We start from the raw sequence: 19,879 nt of genomic DNA, 5'->3' as shown, positions 1-19,879 counted from the left end.
ATTAGGATAAATGATATTTAATTTTTAATTTTTCTCTTAATATAGGATTAAACCATAGGTTAATTTGTTTACAAAACAAAAAAACCATAGGTTTATTGTGGTTTACAAAAAAACTGATATTTAATTATTTTTCAGTTACGGAGAGAGTGATATGTGTCCCGTTCATGGTAGCTATGTAGCTCAATGACTATGGTATCATGGCACTTTGAAAAGAAAAATTCACTTCGTAACATTTAAATATATTATTATGAAAAAAGGGCAATATGCTCAAACACCCTATATTTCATATATATTTTTACCTTACGCAATCTTGTAATTAAAGTTGGACACTACTCCGTTATTCAGCGAACAGCCTTTTGACTATGTGCGCTCAGTATTTATCTCCTTTCTTATGTCACATCATTTGCTTTGCTCTATATTCTTAGGGAATATATTCTCATGCCTTATTTTCTGCCTTGGTGGGCAAGGGACGGTTGAAAAGGACAATACAAACCTCTGAACCAATGTTGACTTTCGTTAAGATTTTCTTCTGGCATTTAATATTCAACTTTAAATTTCAATTTTACTCCAGGTGGATAGCATTATCTTTGCCTCAACTGTTCAAAGTCATAACCTCATTCAACGCGAGATATGTAGTATGACTAGCTGGAGTTTGACTATATGGTACATGTTATTGGAAAACATGAAATGATAATTTATGAGAATTATTAATTTTTTATTTATAAATTTGTTAGTTTTAACTGGCGATAAATGATATTAACTAAACTGTTTATATTCATTTGTAAAATGTGAGGGTATGTTTTGAAGAAGTATTATAAGGTGGTAATGGAGAAGGATAATGTGGCACACGTGCGCATGATGCATAAACGTGTCGCACACCATGATTACAGCAAGAGATCTTATCTACAGAACGAGTGTTTTACATTTAATGAAATATTAAATTCTTTTTAAAATCAATTCAATGGTATATATTAAATTTAATTCCATGCGACATGTGAACATATTAGAGCACGATTGATTGACCCATGACCAGTGTTATTAAATCCGATCACGGCATCGATCCAGTTGAGGTACTGGGTTACTAGGTCACTGGTTGGACCGGTGGGTCACTGGTCGGACTGGTTGACCCGGATATATATAGATATATAAAAATATGAACATATAAATTTAATTATATTCTCTATATCTAAAATGAATTAAACAATGTTCATTAAATGAACTCAAAAATAAGAAGCATAAATAAATAAAAATAAATGCTATTACTATGTCAATTTATATTGCAACTCAGAATCCCCATAAACATACTTCTCAATGACATTGAACTCATATTTTTCAAATTCAACTACATTAAAATGACATATATCACATTCTCTTAATTTATTATTCCGCAAATTGCTTCAGTATTAGAAGCTAAAATTTGAGGTCATTGTAGAAGAGTATACTAGCAAATAAAATTACAAAAAATTTTAAAATAAGTTCTACTTTTTTTTGACAAGATGAAAATATTTTGGTTTTGTTTAAATACATGACCCGACTGGGTCACTGAGTCATCTGGTCATCGAGTTTGGCCAATTTTATTCGGGTTTTGACTGGATCGATGCGTGACCGGTCCAATGCTTACCCAAACCGGTCCGATGACTGATTCGCCGGGTTCCGAGTCGACCCGGCCGGGTCGGACTGAGTTTTACAACTATGCCCATGACACACAAAAAATTTGTACAGCTTTCTTCAAGCCGCACAGTCATTGATTGATCTTCTAAGATAAGGCACCAAGCTAGTGTAGTTTCTATGTAATTTTGTTCCATGCTTTGCTCATTAAGTCAAACCTGAGGTTTCTTACATTTACACGTGCTTCTTGGAATTTAAAAATCTCAAGGGGTTGACTAAAATAGTGTGAACACCTTTTTTTTTTCTTCCAAAAACAAAGAGTTGAGTTTTATTGTAAATCTTTATATTGTCTTCCTTGTGCACTATACGAAATCTTTACATTCATTACAAAAGATTAAAGTATAAGGAGAGAAAGTTATTTTACTAAAAGTGCTAAGAGGCTATTTGTACAATAAGTTTTTGACATAATTTTATTTTTCCTTAAATAGTGTGGTAGCTAGATGTAAATTGTTCCTTTATTTCTTTGTTATTTTAATTTGCTACATATGGTATGTCTCGCTTCCTGAATTTAGTGTAATTTTTATGATCGAGAAGCACAATTATGAAAGGAATCAACGAAAAATAGAGGTCAAGTGACCTAGAGCTAGGTAGAAACCTTGTGAGTGGGATTCGCGCCCAGCCACAAAAGTCTTCATATACATATCTTATCTTAGGGGATCTGAAATGAGATCAATTAAGTAGACAATGTCTATGTGCAGCTACGAGGAATTTTCAGTCACTGTTTACATATTACCTTGTGTTTAGGCTATTTATATCCTTCAAAATAATGGAAAATATTATATTTACAAATTTTTTTTTACAAATTACGCTATGTCTGACCGGTCATACACTAATCAAGAGTGTATAACCGGTCATACTTAAAATTTATAAACGGATCATTCCTCCAAAATAATTATTATATATCCTTAATATGGATTAGTATGTCCCAATCACTTGAGCTACACACAAGTAATTTCTAATATGTCGAATATTTTTAACATTGTTTTATTTAACTTATTTATTTGTGTATTACAAACTGTTAAGAACCTTGAGGTCACCACCCCAAAAGCTAGCTCAAAGGGTGGGAGTGCCCAAGACTATATATCTCAACACGCTCCCTCACACGAAAGCCCATTGGACTTGAAGAGTGGACAATCCAACAGGCCTAGCCTACCTGTGCTAAGAAACGCCACAAGAGAAAGTGGGAGGCGGTGATATTTCGAATGCTCTGATACCATGTAAAGAACATTGGGATACACCACTCCAAAAGCTAACTCAAAGGGTGGGAGTGCCCAAGGCCTTATAAACCTCACATTAGTTGCCCAAACAACCAATTTCTCAACACGCCCCCTCACACGAGAGCCCACTAGGCTTGAAGGGTGGACAATGCAACAAGCCCAGCCTGCCTGTGCTAAGAAATGTCACAAGAGAAAGTGGGGGGCGGCGAGGCTCTGATACCATGTAAAGAACCTTGGGATACACCACCTCAAAAGCTAGCTCTAAGGGTGGGAGTGCCCAAGACTATATATCTCAACACAAACAAGCATCACTACAAATTAGTTTTACGTTAATTTTCTTTTCATTTTTAGTACTAAATTAACTTTAGAAGAAAGAGAGTGAAAGTAGAAAAGGGAAAAAGACGAAGGGGATAGCTTCTAAATAGAAACGACACTCTCCATTTTTCCATTCTTTTTACTCTTTCCTCTTTTACTTAAAAGTTGGAATATCAACTTAACTACGTACGTGAGTGATGGCGATTTAAACTTTATGCTTATCATAACAATATGCTTCATTGCCACTAATTCGATTTTCGTCCAAAATACGCCATCGTGATATTATTACTCTACGATATAAAACTTCGTTGTAGGTTGGCAATGGCATTATATGTCTCCACTACCAAGTGGAGAAAGTGAAACTCCTTTAATTTAGTTCTAGAAAGGAAATATTCTTCAGATATTACTCTTTTTCTTTCTTTACATGGTGCTTTATATAATGGAAAATGTTCAAATTATATATCTTTTTGTATAGATTGAAAGGCCTTCAGATACTCTAGAAAATAACGTATGAAGGCCATGCTCTAGGAAAGGTTAAGAAAATATCTAAACGACTTAAATAGCAAGTGGATATGAATTAAGTACAAGCTAGAAACTTGCTAGAGTGAAGCAATCATTTAAAAAATGCAAGAAAACATCATGTGGATTATGGTAGATATTTTTGCACCGCGCATTGGACCTAATTAATGGAAGCATTAATATTTAACACACCATAATATACAAAAGAGATGTTCATTAATTAATACGGAGAAATAGTTTGCTTTTTTTTTTTTTATTGTTGGTGCCAACATAGATCTACATGTGTTAGCAATTTGGATTGAAAAATCGAATAAAAAGAAGCTAAAATTGAAATTGTGCTATTGCAAGGAAAATTGGCACTAAAATTACGTGTTCCCACTTCCCTCGGCTTTCATGTTTTAAAGGATGAATAATCAACCGCGTATATAAGAATCCTGACACGCGGATCTCACTTGGTAATTCCTACAAAATTTGATTCAATTACGGTTTTCCATTTTAGCTTATGAATTGAACTATATAAACCATGAGTTACATCAATCACTTCAATGTGTGATACATGCACGTTCAAAAAAAGTATAAAGTTTTCCCAGCAAAATTGGAAGTATTTCATCATGCTTCATGCTTACTAAACGAGGCAACAAAGACTTCAAGTGGCAAGAAGCAAGCTACCAAAGTAAGTAACATTGGAAAAATGTGGAATGAAGTGTTGGGAGTGGGGACCAACCCTTAACACCATGGGAATGCTTGTTGCCGTCCCATAAGGACTCTCCTTCGGTACCCTTTCAATTCCTTTATCCAGCAATGGTTAATGCGGTGTGTCTTGGTCAAGCTACTACAATTTACTCTTTTAAGAGTGTATAGTAATGACACCGACTCAAATTTTCGGTTTCATCTCCATTGTTCCTAATCTTATCAATCAATAAAATACTGCTAATTAGGACAAAAAATAAAAATGAAAAAACAAGGGAAAGGGACAACTGTCTTCATTTTTATTGAAAGGACAAAAAATTTGAATCCCAACAAACCCTTTTTGAGTCAGTATCCGTCTTTACGTATGAAAAAAACATTTTGTATAATTTTTGTTGGGAAATATAAGTATTATGACGTAGGAATGAGTTTTTTGTTTGTTTGTCCTGCAGCAGTTTTTTAACTATATATTAAGGATAGTACATAATTAAAATTGATGATGTAGAGAAATTAAAAGAGAAAAAAATAAATTTAATATTATAATTATGTACTATTCTTAGTATATAGTTAAAAATAGTTGTAAGATGTCTTTCAATAGCACATCTTACAGACCTATTTTTATTGAAAAAAAAAACTTTTTATGTAAGAGGAAGACACTTGTATTTTTGGCATGCGAAGATTGGATTATTCTATATACAAGAATTAATTACATATGAGAAAAAAGTTGATGAGCAAGTCTAAAACTCATAGGGTAAAAAGCTAAGATTTTCTCTTTCGGCATATATGCTTAAATGCTCAAATTAATTGCTGATACGTGTAAAGTTACATGGACTATGTTAAAAGTGTATTTACATTTAAAAATTATATTTCAGCATGCTAATCGTTGATTTAAATGTTTATGAAAAATTTCTTCACATGGGGATAAATAATATTATAATTTTCACGTTGGTAAATAAGGTACCACAATGTGTGTTGAATAAGACATATGCTTAATTAGATTGTTATAAGATTAATTTCTCACATGCTGAATGTAGATCTTTTATTACTTGGACTTTTCTTCTTTTTCCAATTTCAGTTTTGGTAGAAATTTTCTCCTTCGTCTTTGAACAAAGCATGTGTATCTTCAGGGAAACTTCTCAATGCACAAAAATTCCCCCATGATATATTGTTTTTCATGTTAAACTGGTTTAGCTGAAAGAACAATTATACCTAACATAAGAACAGCCAAAGCTAGTGTTATAAACCAAAGTCCATTTTTCTCCTTATGCGTTAAACACTTCTTCTACACGTGGTGAGTTAACACGCAAACACTTTGGCATTTGACCAACATAAAACCTTTGAGGATCAGTCTTTGAGTGGTTTTTGATGTTTGAACAGGACTTTTCCTCTTCACCATGTGAGCATAATAATCCCACACGCACACTACCTTACCTCTTCTTATAAATTCCCTCACATCTTCTCCCATTTTCCCTACACTGCTTTGCAAAGCATAATCCACATCCATTGCTACTAAAGCTAGAGAGTGGCCTTACCTTCACCAAAAAGGAAGAAAAAAAAAAAAAACTAAACATGGGTTTGGGGAATAAGAATCACCACCTTCTGTCTAAGATTGCAACCAATGATAAGCATGGAGAGAATTCTCCTTATTTTGATGGGTGGAAGGCTTATGAAGCAAACCCATTTCACCCTATAAATAATTCTCATGGTGTTATCCAGATGGGGCTTGCAGAAAATCAGGTAATTGTTCTGTTTTATAGTTTTTACTCTTTGCACAATATTTGTGTTACAATGACATGGAGCTGCATGTTTGATAATTTGACTAATATGTTTGTGTTCATAAATATTCTTAACTTTGCAGCTCTGCTTTGATCTTATTGAAAAGTGGATAAGGAATAATCCCTCTGCATCCATTTGCACTTCAGAAGGGGTGAATCGGTTCAGATATATTGCTAACTTTCAAGACTATCATGGATTGCCAGAGTTCAGAAATGTATGCAATGGAAGAACTTATTATTAATTAGTTCACCAACATAATGATTGAGCATGTTTTTTGTTGTAGGAAAAATTTATCATAACAAATTAATGACTAGCTTTATTATTATTTTAATTCAGGCTGTGGCAAATTTTATGTCAAAAGTTAGAGGTGGTAGGGTCAGATTTGATCCTGACCGTATATTGATGAGTGGAGGAGCCACAGGAGCAAATGAGTTAATCATGTTCTGTTTGGCTGATCCTGGTGATGCTTTTTTGGTTCCAAGCCCTTACTATCCAGCGTATGTACCCTCACTTTCATAATATATGTTTTCATTCAATGTATGCCCTTTCAGACCCATCAAAATGTTAAAAGTGGACAAAAATAAAAGCTACCAGAAAGTGTAATAACTATTTTGTTTTGATTAAAGGAGAACCCAGTAACTTCACTAGATTGGTGTGTGTCTATATATATATATAGGTAGAATCTTTTGACACCGGTATCAAATTTTAAATTTGACACCTCATCTTATAGCCGTTAGATCAAAAAAGATCAACGACTCTGATTTGTAAGCATGTGACTCCATTGATCTTTTCTGATTTAACGGCTATAAGATGAGGTGTCAAATTTGAAATTTGACACCTCATCTGAGAGCCGTTAGATAAAAAAAGATCAACGATTCTGATTTATAAGCATGTGACACCATTGATTTTTTTGATCTAACGGCTCTCAGATATGGTGTCAAACTTCAAATTTGACACCAGTGTCAAAGGATCCTGCCTCTATATATATATAGAGGCAGGATCCTTTGACACCGGTGTCAAAAAAAAAGTTTGACACCTTATCTTAGAGCCGTTAGATTAAAAAAAATCAATGGTGTCACATTCTTACAAATCAGAATCGTTGATTTTTTTTAATCTAACGGCTCTAAGATGAGGTGTCAAACTTTTTTTTTGAAACCGGTGTCAAAGATCCTGCCTCATATATATATATATATATATATATATATATATATATATATATATATATATATATTCTTAAAAAAATTATAGTTTTAGACTTTTACTGATTGAATTGAGTTATACCTTCCCTTTAGCACACCTAATGCTATATAAAAATTTGTAGATCTTCGGTAAAATAATACATGTCTACGCAAAATATAAATAAATAAATAAATAAAAATTGATGCATTAAAAGTTAAAACACCCTGCATTCCTTTTAACTTGACAGTCAATTCTTCCTCCACCAACTAGCTAGGGAAGTTTCATCCTTGCAATTTCGCACGACACCCAAGAGAATTCATACCCGAAAAATGCATACTTTATTTTATTCAATAAGTTTGGTTAAGCTTTGATGTAAAAACAAGAATAAAAAATTATATTTCAGTACGTAACGCTTTACACTTGTTAAAAATTAATAAATGAGCTTTAAGAATCACATATAAATAACTAAGTTCTTGCACATGTATGACTTATAATATCATTATCAATTAATGTCCGTTTTCTAAATTTCGAAAGACAAAAGTACCCTCAACAAAAATAATTTTATCACAATTAAAATCAGTATTCTCATTCACTGTATTTTTTTTATTAAAATAAATGTGTTTTAAGAAAAGTTATTAACAACAATGAATACTAGCGTTGTTGGTCAATGAATAAATCCAAAAGATTATCAGAAAAAGAAAATTATAAGAACATTAAGCACTGCCCTAAATAGTTAAGTTGACACTTGCCATGACTTTGAAATCATGACCAACTCAGATTACGGTTACCTTGTATTCAAACTAAAGCATATCGCAGCCAAATACCCACACAACTCTTTATTGGGAAATTTTGCACGGTCAGAGATCTTAACTAAGCAATTCCAACTTTTATTAAATAAGGAAATTTCATGGCATTTGCTATTGGCTAACGTGCTCTTAAAGCACAGAATTTTTATGCTTTGTCTTTAGAATAATTGCATCTATTGTCACAACTTTTTAGAATCACAATCAATCATTCTTTTCTGAAAAATGAATATATTTAATGTTTTTTTTTTTTTTTTTTAACTTTTAGCTGTACGTTGAAAATCTCTAGTCAGCTTTAAATCTCTGTCTGACTCTGACCAAATAATGTTGTTAATTTGAAGAGTGACTGTAGTGGGTCAAAGAAGAGATTTTAATAGATCATATTATGACTTAATTAAGCAGATACAAAATTTATATATCGAATTTGGTGTAAAATTTAAAAATCTTATTTTTTATATTCAACTATTATAATTTATTGAATTATATATGTTAATTAATTACTAATCTTAAATAAATTATTACCGAGAAATCGATCTGAGATAAGAAATAAAACTTATTAAGATTTACGATAGAATATATATATATATGGGAATGATCCGTTTACAAATTTTTTTTATAAGTTTTTGCAAATTACACTATGTACTCTCTGGTGAACATAATATAACTTAGTATTCTCCCGGGAGAACATAGTGTAGTTTGTAAACAAAAAATTTGTAAATATAATCCTTCCGATATATATAATCTTTCATAATGTGTTTTATTAATATATATAATTTTACTGCAGATTCGTCCGTGACTTGTGCTGGAGAACTGGGCTGCAACTAATACCTGTTGAGTGTGATAGTTCCAACAATTTCAAGATAACAAGAGAAGCACTTGAAGCAGCATACGAGAAAGCAAAAGAGGATAACATCAATGTGAAGGGGTTGATCATAACAAACCCATCAAACCCTTTGGGAAGCACATTAGACAGAGAAACACTACACAGCATAGTGAGCTTCATCAATGAAAAGAACATCCATTTAGTCTGTGATGAAATCTATGCAGCCACAGTGTTCAGCACCCCAAGCTTCATAAGCGTCTCTGAAGTCATGGAAGACATGAAGTGCTGCAAACGTGACCTCGTTCACATTATTTATAGTTTGTCTAAGGATATGGGGCTTCCAGGTTTTAGAGTTGGCATAGTTTATTCATACAATGATGAAGTGGTGAACCAAGGTCGCAAAATGTCAAGCTTCGGATTAGTCTCCTCACAGACACAACATTTTCTAGCTTCAATGCTTTCGGATGACAAGTTTGTCGGAAATTTTCTTGCAGAGAGTTCAAGAAGGTTAAGAGAAAGGCATAGCTTATTCACAAAAGGGCTTGAGAAGGTTAACATTACTTGCTTGCCAAGCAATGCAGGGCTTTTCTGTTGGATGAATTTGAGAAATTTGCTAAAGGAACAAACATTTGAAGGTGAAATGATGCTTTGGCGTGTGATTATCAATGAGGTGAAGCTCAATGTGTCGCCAGGTTCATCTTTTAATTGCTCAGAGCCTGGTTGGTATAGGGTTTGTTTTGCTAACATGGATGATGAAACTGTGGAAGTTGCACTCAAGAGAATTCGAGAATTTGTATGCAAAGAAACAGGGAAAAAAGTTGAAGTCAAACGTTGGCAACGTGGTCTTCGACTAAGCTTCTCCTCAAGAAGATTTGATGAAACTGTTATGTCACCTCACTTGATGTCTCCCCATTCACCAATACCTCACTCACCCCTCGTGCGAGCCACTTAATTTGGACCGGATATATATATATATATATATATATGCCTTTTATAATAATTCATATATAGATGCTTCTGGTTTCCAATTAATGTAGGCATGTAGCTATATTTTTTTAATTAATGTATTTGATTATTTCGATGTTTAGAGCTTTCTGGAGAAAAGCGTACGCTGTTGCTAAGCTATTTATATTTGTATGTTGTTGTCCTATATATATATATACACATATATATGGACACAACTAACTATGTTGTAATTAGGTAACTGAAATGATGTGTGCAATTACCTCTTTTCGTTTCCCGGGGATGCACACAATTTCATGAAAAATAAACTTTGATTCCTTTTGATGATGACTCAATTATGGATCAATCCAACCGAGGCGCAAAAACTAGCAATATAGTTCATCATATAAGTTATAACGATGTATCTACAAATCAATGCTTTATATATAATAAGGATCCTTGTAGAATCAAAATAAGTTGAATAACCAATGGTTGCCCATGTTAAGCTACATAATTTTGCATGCATGGCGATTAGTTCCACAAATATAGGGCTATAATTATGCACAGATAGAATTATGAAGAAGATTTTTGGGGTTAGAACGGGATAATTACAAGTTTGCAATATTACTCGACCCTAGATCAATTCCATACTTGAATAAGGGCATGTTTGGATGAGCATTTTTTTTTCTTCAAAAGTTACTTTTTTTTCTTGAAAAAAGCACTTTTCATTTTTAGTTCGTTTGGATGTTTATTTTAAAAAAAAGCAGAAGTCACAAAAAAGCTAAAAATCTACTTTTTTCAAAAGCTAAAAATTTTAACTTCTACAAAAAACAGAAGTCAAAAGCTAAATATTTTTTTCATAAACTAAATATTTTTATAAAAATATAAATAGCTTTAACTTTTGTAAAAAAAAACTTTTAAGATAAAAAGAGATAAAAGTTACTTTTTTAAAAAGCTGAAACAAACAGGCTATAAGTTCTTTTTACCCGAGATACTTGAGTTGAAACTTGAAAGACTTGACTCGCTCCAAATGAGTAATTACGGACATAACATAAAAAAAACTTTTAATGCACTTAAAATTGGCTTATAATTGCGCATATATGTTTGCATGCATCGTTTTGGGTTTTTAGGCTTAATTTTATTTTTAGTGGCAATATTATAATTTTGTAATTTTATTTTAATTGTTTCCTTATTTTAGATTTATTTAATGCTAATTGATTTGTAAATAGCTATCTATATTTTTAGGGAAGCTTTCTTTTTCTTTTATGAGTGTTCAATGCTAATTAAATTGTAATTGAATATTTTTAAATTTTTCTTTTATTTTTATAGGTGTATTTATTTTAATTAGTTTAAAATTAATTTAAAAAAGGTTGTTTAAGACCTCTATTGTAAGGTTGTTGATTTTCGAATATTGAATATCTCTGTTTAGAACAAGGATTATCTCTATCGATATCATTTCATCTGTTTAGCCCATTTTCCATTTGTTTTGGCATTATTTAGTTTCAAAGCTCGATTAGCTTCACTAATAATTAAGCAAATTGTGGTGGTTGTGGACGGTTGGGCTACAGTTGCAAGGGATATGGAAACACCAAAAGATCGAAAATGAATAGTCAAGTTAGAGAAACCTATGCGACTTAGAAAATGAAGAGCTACAACAAAGAGTTGAGGAACTGGAAAGACAATTTGCGCGGTTGCAGTTGTCTATTCAAACTGAAGACTAGAGAGAATTTAGCGATGCATCATGATGACTGATAAACGTTGATTTCACCATGTTTTGAATGTAAAAGAAGAGCCTTAAAACTCCTAAATTAAAGAGAAAATTCATGTGCATTGAATTAAGATAATCTTAGTTTTTTTTTGTATATTTTTAGGTGATTAGATCGAATTTTGGGACAAAATAAGCATTCTCATGGAAAACATGTTTCCAAACATTAGAAAATTTCCCTAATTCTTTTTTCCGGACAAGTTATTGTATCAAAGATGATGGATTTCAATCTTGAAGGCTTATAGAAGTTGTAGATTTTTCTTATATCTTTTAAATGAGACCAAAATCACATTAATTGAACGAGTATAGTTCAAGTTACGCCTGGAATACAAGATTAACACGGATTAGCTTATTTCCTACTTAGGCATGTCAGTGGTAGAAAACACTAATTGTTGCATGCCAGGTGGCCATCATCATCCACCTAAGCACGTGAGTGGTTGAAGCATATTGATATATTTTGGACTCTGGGCACCTAAGCAAGTGTTGTCTTGTATTTGAGCTCCCACAAACTATAAAAGAGCAAAAGTTGTGATTTTAAATTATTTTTTCGAGAAACTCATCGGTTCATGAGGGAATATAGCTCAAAGTGTGAAAACAATGAGATCAACTTTATCCCTCAATGTTTATAATTGCGTTTTTCTTTAATCTTTCTCTTCCTTTTTCTTTTATAACTTTCTAAATTTCTTTAGGTTAGGGTTAGATGAAACCCAACTAGATCTTCATGAAACTTAATTTATCTTTTTAATACAATATTTCCTTTCAATATTGATTAAATTATTCTACGCATAATGCTTCCATGAGTTTTCCTTTTTGGATTGATCTTGGGTTTATGTTTGTAATGCTTACGACCTTCTAAGATATGCTAAGACTTTAATTTTCTTAAAAGGGAATAAGGAGTTAGGATAGCAAGAAATTGAGTTTTAATTATATGTGTTGAATTGATTGGCGATATTAAAAGGGGAATCAATTGCGAATTTAAATTGAGTTACGCATGTGAAAACTGTGGGAAATCAAAACCTTAACTAATCATTGTTACTCTTGATTTAGTCTTTGAATTCTAAAAAGTATCAAAGGATTGATCATTTCATTGTGGATTCTCCAAATCAGCCGATTGTGACGCTAATTGAAGCTCCAGCAGTATATGACAAGGCCCTTATCCACTACTGGAAAAGTCGCGAATAGCGAGGGAAATTTGCAAGGGAAAAAATTGCTTGCAAACTGTGATGGAATTTGCAAGGGAAAAACATTTGCGAGGGAAAATAAGCAAGATTTCCGTTACTACATTGCCGTCTCAGAATCCCTTGCAGTTCGGTCGCAATTCCGTCGCAATTTGCAATGGAAATGGAATCCCTCGCAAGAATCATAAGTCTGTGACGGAAATAGCGAGGGTAAAAATTGGCGACGGAAGTTCCCTCGCAAAATCTAGGATCTGAAAATTGCAACTGAAATTTCATAGTTTCCCTCGCTGTTTCCCTCACAAATTGTGAGGGATTAATATTCCATCGCAAATTGCGAGGGATGTATATTCCCTCACAAAATTCAAAAATAACATATAAATCAAATTTAAAAGGGCATAAATTAGGTATTGTCATTATAGCTAGGTAAGAGAAAACTATATAGAAAATATGCAATATGCGTATGAGAAAAAGTCATTAAATGCGTCATCGCATCCTTTGTGGCAGACATTGAGTGCATGTAGTGATAGTATCACCAGAAATTCCAAACCAAGGTGGTTTGTGTGTACGATTCTACTGTAGGCAACGATCTTGAGAGAAAGTTCTTTTTTTCTTAAGTTCACCGTTAGATCGTGCTGAAATACTTTAAGCAAGGGTTACACTCATTATACTTCATATCTAACGGTCAGTTTGTCGATTGGAGCTCTCAATAGGAATTCGTGCAATTGCAAACAGAGAATGTCAGTATTCCTACTCTAATTTTGGCAATAAGGTACAAAAGGGAATATGTCTTTGCTCAACCGTTGGAATGTTTTCAAAATTAGTCAGTGTCCTTCCTATCTTGTATTTAACTAACTTGACCGTTGTGATTTTGGAGTTGTTACTTCTGGTAGTTGGAATACATATTGGACAAGAAGTTGTTTATATATATATACCTCTTTAGTTTTTCGTATAACTTGTTGTTGAGTTATTTGTTTAATGTTACTGTTGGGATTGTGTCGTCTCTCCATATCCTTCAATTGTTTACATATTCTGGAGTTATGCAAACGAACATCATTTAGAACGTGCAATTGTACGAGTGTGGGTGAGAATAAGAGTGGAATATTTGAAATAGACACACTCCATCCACCCTTATCGTCATCATTATACAAACGAGTGGAAAGTGACACTCAAATATATATATATATATATATATATATATATATATATATATATATATATATCTTTGAATGTGTGTGAGTAGCATTTTGATTACAAGAGTAGAAGCGAAATCAATCACGACAAGAGAAAAGAGAGAAATAAATTCCAAACTGAAGTGGTGTGTGTAGTAGTATTTTGCTGTAGGCAGCAATATTGAGAGAAAGTTTTCTCTTAAAATCACCGTTGGATCGTGCCAAAATATTTTTAAGAATGGTTACACCCATTATACTTTTATATCTAACGGTCAGTTTGTCGATTGAATCTCGCAAAGAGGGATTCGTGCAGCTACAGTCAGAAAGGGCAGTGGTCTTGGTTTTTTGTTTCTCAATATAACTTTATATGGTAAGGAGGAAACATAAATAGAAAACGCATGAATTTATTCTTAATTTCTATTTTCTCTTCATATGGCCCTGCATGGGGCCCACATATTTTCATATGAGTATTCGTGATCAAATTATCTTGTACAATGAATAAAAATACATGCATTGTGATGAAATACTTTAAGCAGTGTTACACTCATTAAGATGATCGGTACTAAAAATAAAAATTTTGATGAATAATATTATAGAATTTAATTTTGTTAAATAATATTATAACTAATGAAAGTTTTAAATTAAAAATATTATAAATTTTAATATATATTATAAGTAAAAGATATGTTAATAAATATTGTAAATAACATAAATCATACTTAATATTTTAATTAAATGAAATTTCAATTATTATTATACATTAAAGATATATATAATTAAGATTATACATTAAAAATATTTATACAATATAAAGATTATACATTAAAAATATTTATACAATATTGTAAAAATATATGGAGGCTGGTGCACCCACTATGTTGCTACACAATTTACCAATTTGACTAAAGGAAGAGTTGGAACTAATGTCACCGCCCAATTTTATTAAATTATACCAACTTTTCCAAAATTTTAATTATCCCTCCCAAAATTTTGGTTTAGGGTTTTCCCACTTTATCTCTCTCTGACTTCGTCTCACGGTCATTTGGGTGAAGAAAGCATTGAAGCACGAGTGAACCACCGTTACCCACCGCTAGTGAAGAAAGCATTGAACTTTGTCTCTTTCATACTGGACAACCACCGTTCCCACCGCCGGTGAGCCACCATTTCCGTCAAGGTACCATTTTCACTATCATTCCCCTTCTTCTGTATATCTTATAATTTTTGTTTGGTTGAATGTATCTTCATATCTCTTTCTCTTAGGATTCTGGGACGGGACCTTAACTACTCTGTATCTTCACATTTTGATTTTTGATTTTTTATTATTTTAAAGAAAAGTATACATAGAAAAGGAGATGCTTCCAATCCTAGTTTGGCAACCTTTCATCCTATAAAAAAAAAATTAGGACTTGTGGGTGGAAAAATCACGAAAGCGAACAAGGACAAAGACAAGGATAATAAGAAAAAGCGAACAGGTAACCCTTCTTCCCTGTCATCTCTTTCGAGTTGGTTATTGTTCTTTGGTTAGGATAGTGTTCAAATGAATACCTGATTAACGGAACCAGATCTGACCATATATATGTTTGTTAATTATTGTGTTCTATTTTGGTAATATTTCCCCCCCATATAAATTGTTAAGCCATTGGTGGTGGAAAGTATTCATAAGGATGATGAGAAAGTTGTAGGAGAAGAAGAGTTCGGGTTAGGAGTTGGAGTTGAAGATGCTAGCACAGAGAATAAAGATGGTGGTGTGAATGTGACACTGGTCAAGACCAGAGGCGAAGACACAGATGTTGAAAAACAAGCATGGAAGTTGTTACAAGGAGCTGTTGTGACTTATTGTGGTAGCCCCGTGGGGACAGTGGCTGCAAATAATCCAGGTGATAAGTCACCCTTGAATTATGATCAAGTCTTTATTCGGGATTTTGTCCCTTCAGCTCTTGCCTTCTTGCTTAGAGGAGAAAACGAGATTGTTAAGAACTTTCTTCTTCACACCTTGCAATTGCAGGTAGTTTATCCTTTTTAGAGTCACCTAATGATTCAATCATGTGCTTTGTAAGTCTAAGCTATAAATGGCTGGCTGGCTGGCTATCAATTGAATCCATTTTCTATTGATTTTCTTCTCTTTCATATATTCATCCCAACTTTTTATATGAAGAGTTAGAGGTACGTAACCATTGCAGTAAATACTGATGACTAATGGTAAATCCGAGGATTAGATGCTAAAAGAAAGTATATTTATTATGGTGATTACATGCTAATTCACAATTCTGTCTGTACTTTGATTTATCCCAAAAGAAAGTGTATTTATGATTACAAAAGTCACAAGTGTTTTAAAATTTTGTTATATATTGATTGCTAACATTCTACTTTTTTCTTTTCCCTATTTACTTGTAAAAGAGCTGGGAGAAAACAGTGGACTGCTACAATCCCGGGCAGGGCTTAATGCCTGCTAGTTTCAAAGTTAGAACTGTAGTTCTTGATGAAGATAATCAAGAAGAAGTTCTAGATCTTGATTTTGGGGAATCAGCTATTGGTCGTGTTGCACCTGTAGATTCAGGTTAGTAGTTCGCAGTTTCGTATAATATGTCTATAAAAAAATAATGTTATTGAAAATTGCTTGTGCATTGTGAAACATATGCATTTTCAAAAATATTAGTTGAGTAACATTACGAATGACTTTTCTCTATTGTTACAATTTTGTTTCTTTGATAGGATTATGGTGGATCATCCTTTTGCGGGCTTATGGGAAGCTCACTGGTGACTACAGTTTGCAAGAAAGGGTGGATGTTCAAACAGGCTTAAAAATGATCCTTAATTTGTGTTTAACTGATGGTTTCGATATGTTTCCTTCTCTGCTAGTCACTGATGGGTCTTGCATGATAGACAGGCGGATGGGCATTCATGGTCAAACTCATTTAACCCCAAGTAAGCTCAAACTCATTTATACGTCTGTTTAAACAAAAGAAAAAGGTTAAGAACAGAGAGTACTTTATAGTTCATAGAGGAGGTTTTCGTGGGTGTTAGGAGTAACTATAAATATAATGTAAACAAAAACATAACAAAAAAGTCAAATCCCAATAATAATAGCAAGTAGCATGCTTCACACACATTTATATATATGAAATAATTTATATTATGTTATTATATTTAAATTTATTTTATATATTTATATATTTATAATGAGAATTTAATATTTCTAATGTTATAGGAGATAAAATTAAACGTAATAAAAAAAATGTTAAACCCATGTACTGTGTTATTTAGCATTTTTGTTATCCAAATTATCTTATGTGGAAGTGCATTGGAGGATGAGCCGAATCTCGTTTTTTACATGCTAAAATTTTAGTAGCTAAAAAAAATGATCTTCCCTCTAAACATGTTTTCAATAAATGGTGCAAATATGAAATTTTATATTTATATATATATATAGAATAGTTTATTCATAGAAAAAAAATGAGCCAAAATCTGGACAATATATTGATGTATCCTTCAATATATCAACATCAAAAAAGAAAAGAGTAGTAAATACATGGTGCAAGTATGCAGGCTTAGCTAACTTGAAGGTCAATTTCAAACAATTTATTTAATTTGTTAGTATAGAAAGACTTAGATTAATTGGATTGAAATATTTTAAATTAGTTGTTATTGTAAAATGAATATAGATTTTTTTTTGATAGCCAAAATAAATGTAGAATTTTAAAACGAAACCTAAATTGTTTTAAAAGTTTATCATTAAACTCTTAAAAAATAATCCAATTAATTAATTTTTAACTTACTATTTTATAATAATGTATTTGCAGATGAGCTTAAAAGGATGAGAGTGTCCCACTCCCAGATTCAGGAGCAATTGCATGCTGCGACAGAACAGCTAACTCAGCAAGCGAACTTATGAAGCAGCAAGCTGATATTATGAAACAAATGCAGGAACAAGTCCGACTTTTAATGCAGGACAAGGAAGCCAACTGCAACAAGTCGAAGGGACCGGCGCCGGATGATGACCCTGATGATGATGATGACTTTGCTAGGACTTTAGAGGCATACTAGTTGTTGGTTGTATGTTTTACTTCTTTTAGGACTTCAGAGATATATCAGATATTTTTTGTATGTTTTATTTTGTTTAGAACTTTAGAGACATTTTAGTTGTAGATTTGATGATTTTTGTTGTTCACTTTTGTTGATATACTATTTAATTTTAATTTAATTGTTTATCCAGTATTTTTTTGGATTTCTGTTGCTCAATTTATGTATTTATGTTCATTTGGAATTCTTATTGTTTACAGGAAAATTAACAAAAGTTTAATACATTTTTTTTATTTTTTTTATTTTAATTCCAGAATTTGTGGCGGAAATGTTCAAAATTCCCTTGCAAAATTCGTAGCCTTTTGCGAGGGAAAATCAAAATGTTTCCTTGCAAAATTCGTTGCCTTTTGCGAGGGAAAATCAAAATGTTCCCTTGCAAATTTTGCAACGGAAATTTAATACAGCCCTTGCAAATTTTGCTACGGAACTTTGCGAGGGAAATTATACTCGCAATTTCTATCGCAATCTGCGACGGAAAAACACTGTAGATAAGTATGTTGTTCGCGAGGGAAATTTACTTTTTTGCAAGGGAACTTTTCCGTAGCAATTTGCGAGAGAATTGTCATATGACAAATTTTCCTTGCAAATCTATTTGCGACGAGGGTTTTAGCGAGGGACTATGTTCCCTTGCAAATTCCGTCGCAGACAGTTTTTGCAAGGGAATTTTGCTGTTTTGCAAGAGAATTTTTCCCTCGCTGATTGTGAATTTACTAGTAGTGATCTATGATGAATTTGATGGAAAGCATGACATCGATGAGAATCTAAAGGAGGAAAAGGTCCTTTATATTAATTCTGGAGAGTCCCTAATTGTAAGGAGAGTTTAAAATGTTGTTGTAGTAGAAGATGAATTGTTGCTTATGCATGATATTTTTCATACTAAGTGCACTACTGGTGGAAAAGTTTGTAGCATCTATGATAATAGATGTTGGATTGGATCATTCTCGTTATACCATCATTGAAAATTAATGATGAAAGTGTTCACGAAAGTGTCTCACCAAGTTGAAGTTCTACCCACATATTTGGAAGAAAAAAATATTAAATATACGAAGAGTGCACTGTTAGAGTTTCAAGATGAAAGGCTGCATAAATCCCAGTATTTTTCAAAGTTGGAGAAGCAAGTTTACTTTTTCTTTAATATTCATCACTCTTAGGAGAACTGGATAGGTTCTTAAATTGTTAAAAATGATTAACTAGAAAAATCATGGAAAATTTGACAATGATCTAATGCAAGATTATTTTTATTATCTAATTTCAGATGCCATAAGTGATAATCCCTCATTCAAGAAGCCTCCAATTCGAAAGCAAATATTGAACTTGAGTATAATGGACATAACAACTTTGGTTTATATGGAGATAATTATTTAGCTTTTGTTGTAAGTTTGATTGGAGATAACCTGCGACAATGGGACTTCGAGTTACCTGAGCAAAATTTGTCTACAATAGATTACAAAAGTGAACTAAAGTCCTTTTGAAGTAGTCTGTGGGCATAATCCAGTCATTCCTCTTGCACACACTATTGTCAATTCACAAGTGGTTTAATTTAATTGCAAATGATCATGCCAAATAGATAAAAGATTCACTACTAAAAAAACATCAATTAGTGACGGAATAATTCTGTCACTAAGTAAAATATTTCCGTCACTAAGTAAACTAGTGACAGAATTAGGGACGGACAAAAATCCGTTACATTATGGCTCGTCACTAACAGGTTGAGACAGAATTATGAATCTTTCTCTAATAGAGACAAATTTTAGGACG

General features: G+C 32.5%; 2 protein-coding genes across 2 annotated transcripts; both read left to right on the top strand.

The window, feature by feature from the left end:
• Positions 1–5,975: 5,975 nt before the first annotated feature.
• Positions 5,976–9,939, top strand: LOC133304187 (1-aminocyclopropane-1-carboxylate synthase-like). The gene is made up of 4 exons (XM_061504181.1): positions 5,976–6,143; positions 6,265–6,396; positions 6,519–6,679; positions 8,949–9,939. Exons 1-4 carry the CDS (start codon positions 5,976–5,978, stop codon positions 9,937–9,939), a joined length of 1,452 nt encoding a protein of 483 aa, XP_061360165.1.
• A 2,978-nt stretch (positions 9,940–12,917) lies between these two features.
• On the top strand, positions 12,918–18,085 carry LOC133304171 (alkaline/neutral invertase A, mitochondrial-like). Its single transcript, XM_061504158.1, has 5 exons — positions 12,918–13,082; positions 15,678–16,046; positions 16,439–16,598; positions 16,754–16,966; positions 17,877–18,085. Exons 1-5 carry the CDS (start codon positions 12,918–12,920, stop codon positions 18,083–18,085), a joined length of 1,116 nt encoding a protein of 371 aa, XP_061360142.1.
• Positions 18,086–19,879: the final 1,794 nt, after the last annotated feature.

Source organism: Gastrolobium bilobum, unplaced genomic scaffold (assembly GCF_033153095.1).
Source record: "Gastrolobium bilobum isolate Gb01-03AN ecotype WA unplaced genomic scaffold, APGP_CSIRO_Gbil_v1 utg12837, whole genome shotgun sequence".
Classification (NCBI taxonomy): Eukaryota; Viridiplantae; Streptophyta; class Magnoliopsida; order Fabales; family Fabaceae; genus Gastrolobium; species Gastrolobium bilobum.
The sequence above is the reverse complement of the archived record's forward strand: the minus strand, read 5'-3'. Positions and strand labels throughout refer to the sequence as shown.

Excerpts from the sequence above, each read along its gene's own strand:
- LOC133304187 (XM_061504181.1), top strand. The coding sequence starts at position 5,976 with ATGGGTTTGGGGAATAAGAATCACCACCTTCTGTCTAAGATTGCAACC. Across the intron at positions 6,144-6,264 it reads TGGGGCTTGCAGAAAATCAG|CTCTGCTTTGATCTTATTGA; the intron begins GTAATTGTTCTG and ends TTAACTTTGCAG. Across the intron at positions 6,397-6,518 it reads GATTGCCAGAGTTCAGAAAT|GCTGTGGCAAATTTTATGTC; the intron begins GTATGCAATGGA and ends ATTTTAATTCAG.
- LOC133304171 (XM_061504158.1), top strand. The coding sequence starts at position 12,918 with ATGGAATTTGCAAGGGAAAAACATTTGCGAGGGAAAATAAGCAAGATT. Across the intron at positions 13,083-15,677 it reads CTGTGACGGAAATAGCGAGG|CCATTGGTGGTGGAAAGTAT; the intron begins GTAAAAATTGGC and ends TAAATTGTTAAG. Across the intron at positions 16,047-16,438 it reads TTCACACCTTGCAATTGCAG|AGCTGGGAGAAAACAGTGGA; the intron begins GTAGTTTATCCT and ends TACTTGTAAAAG.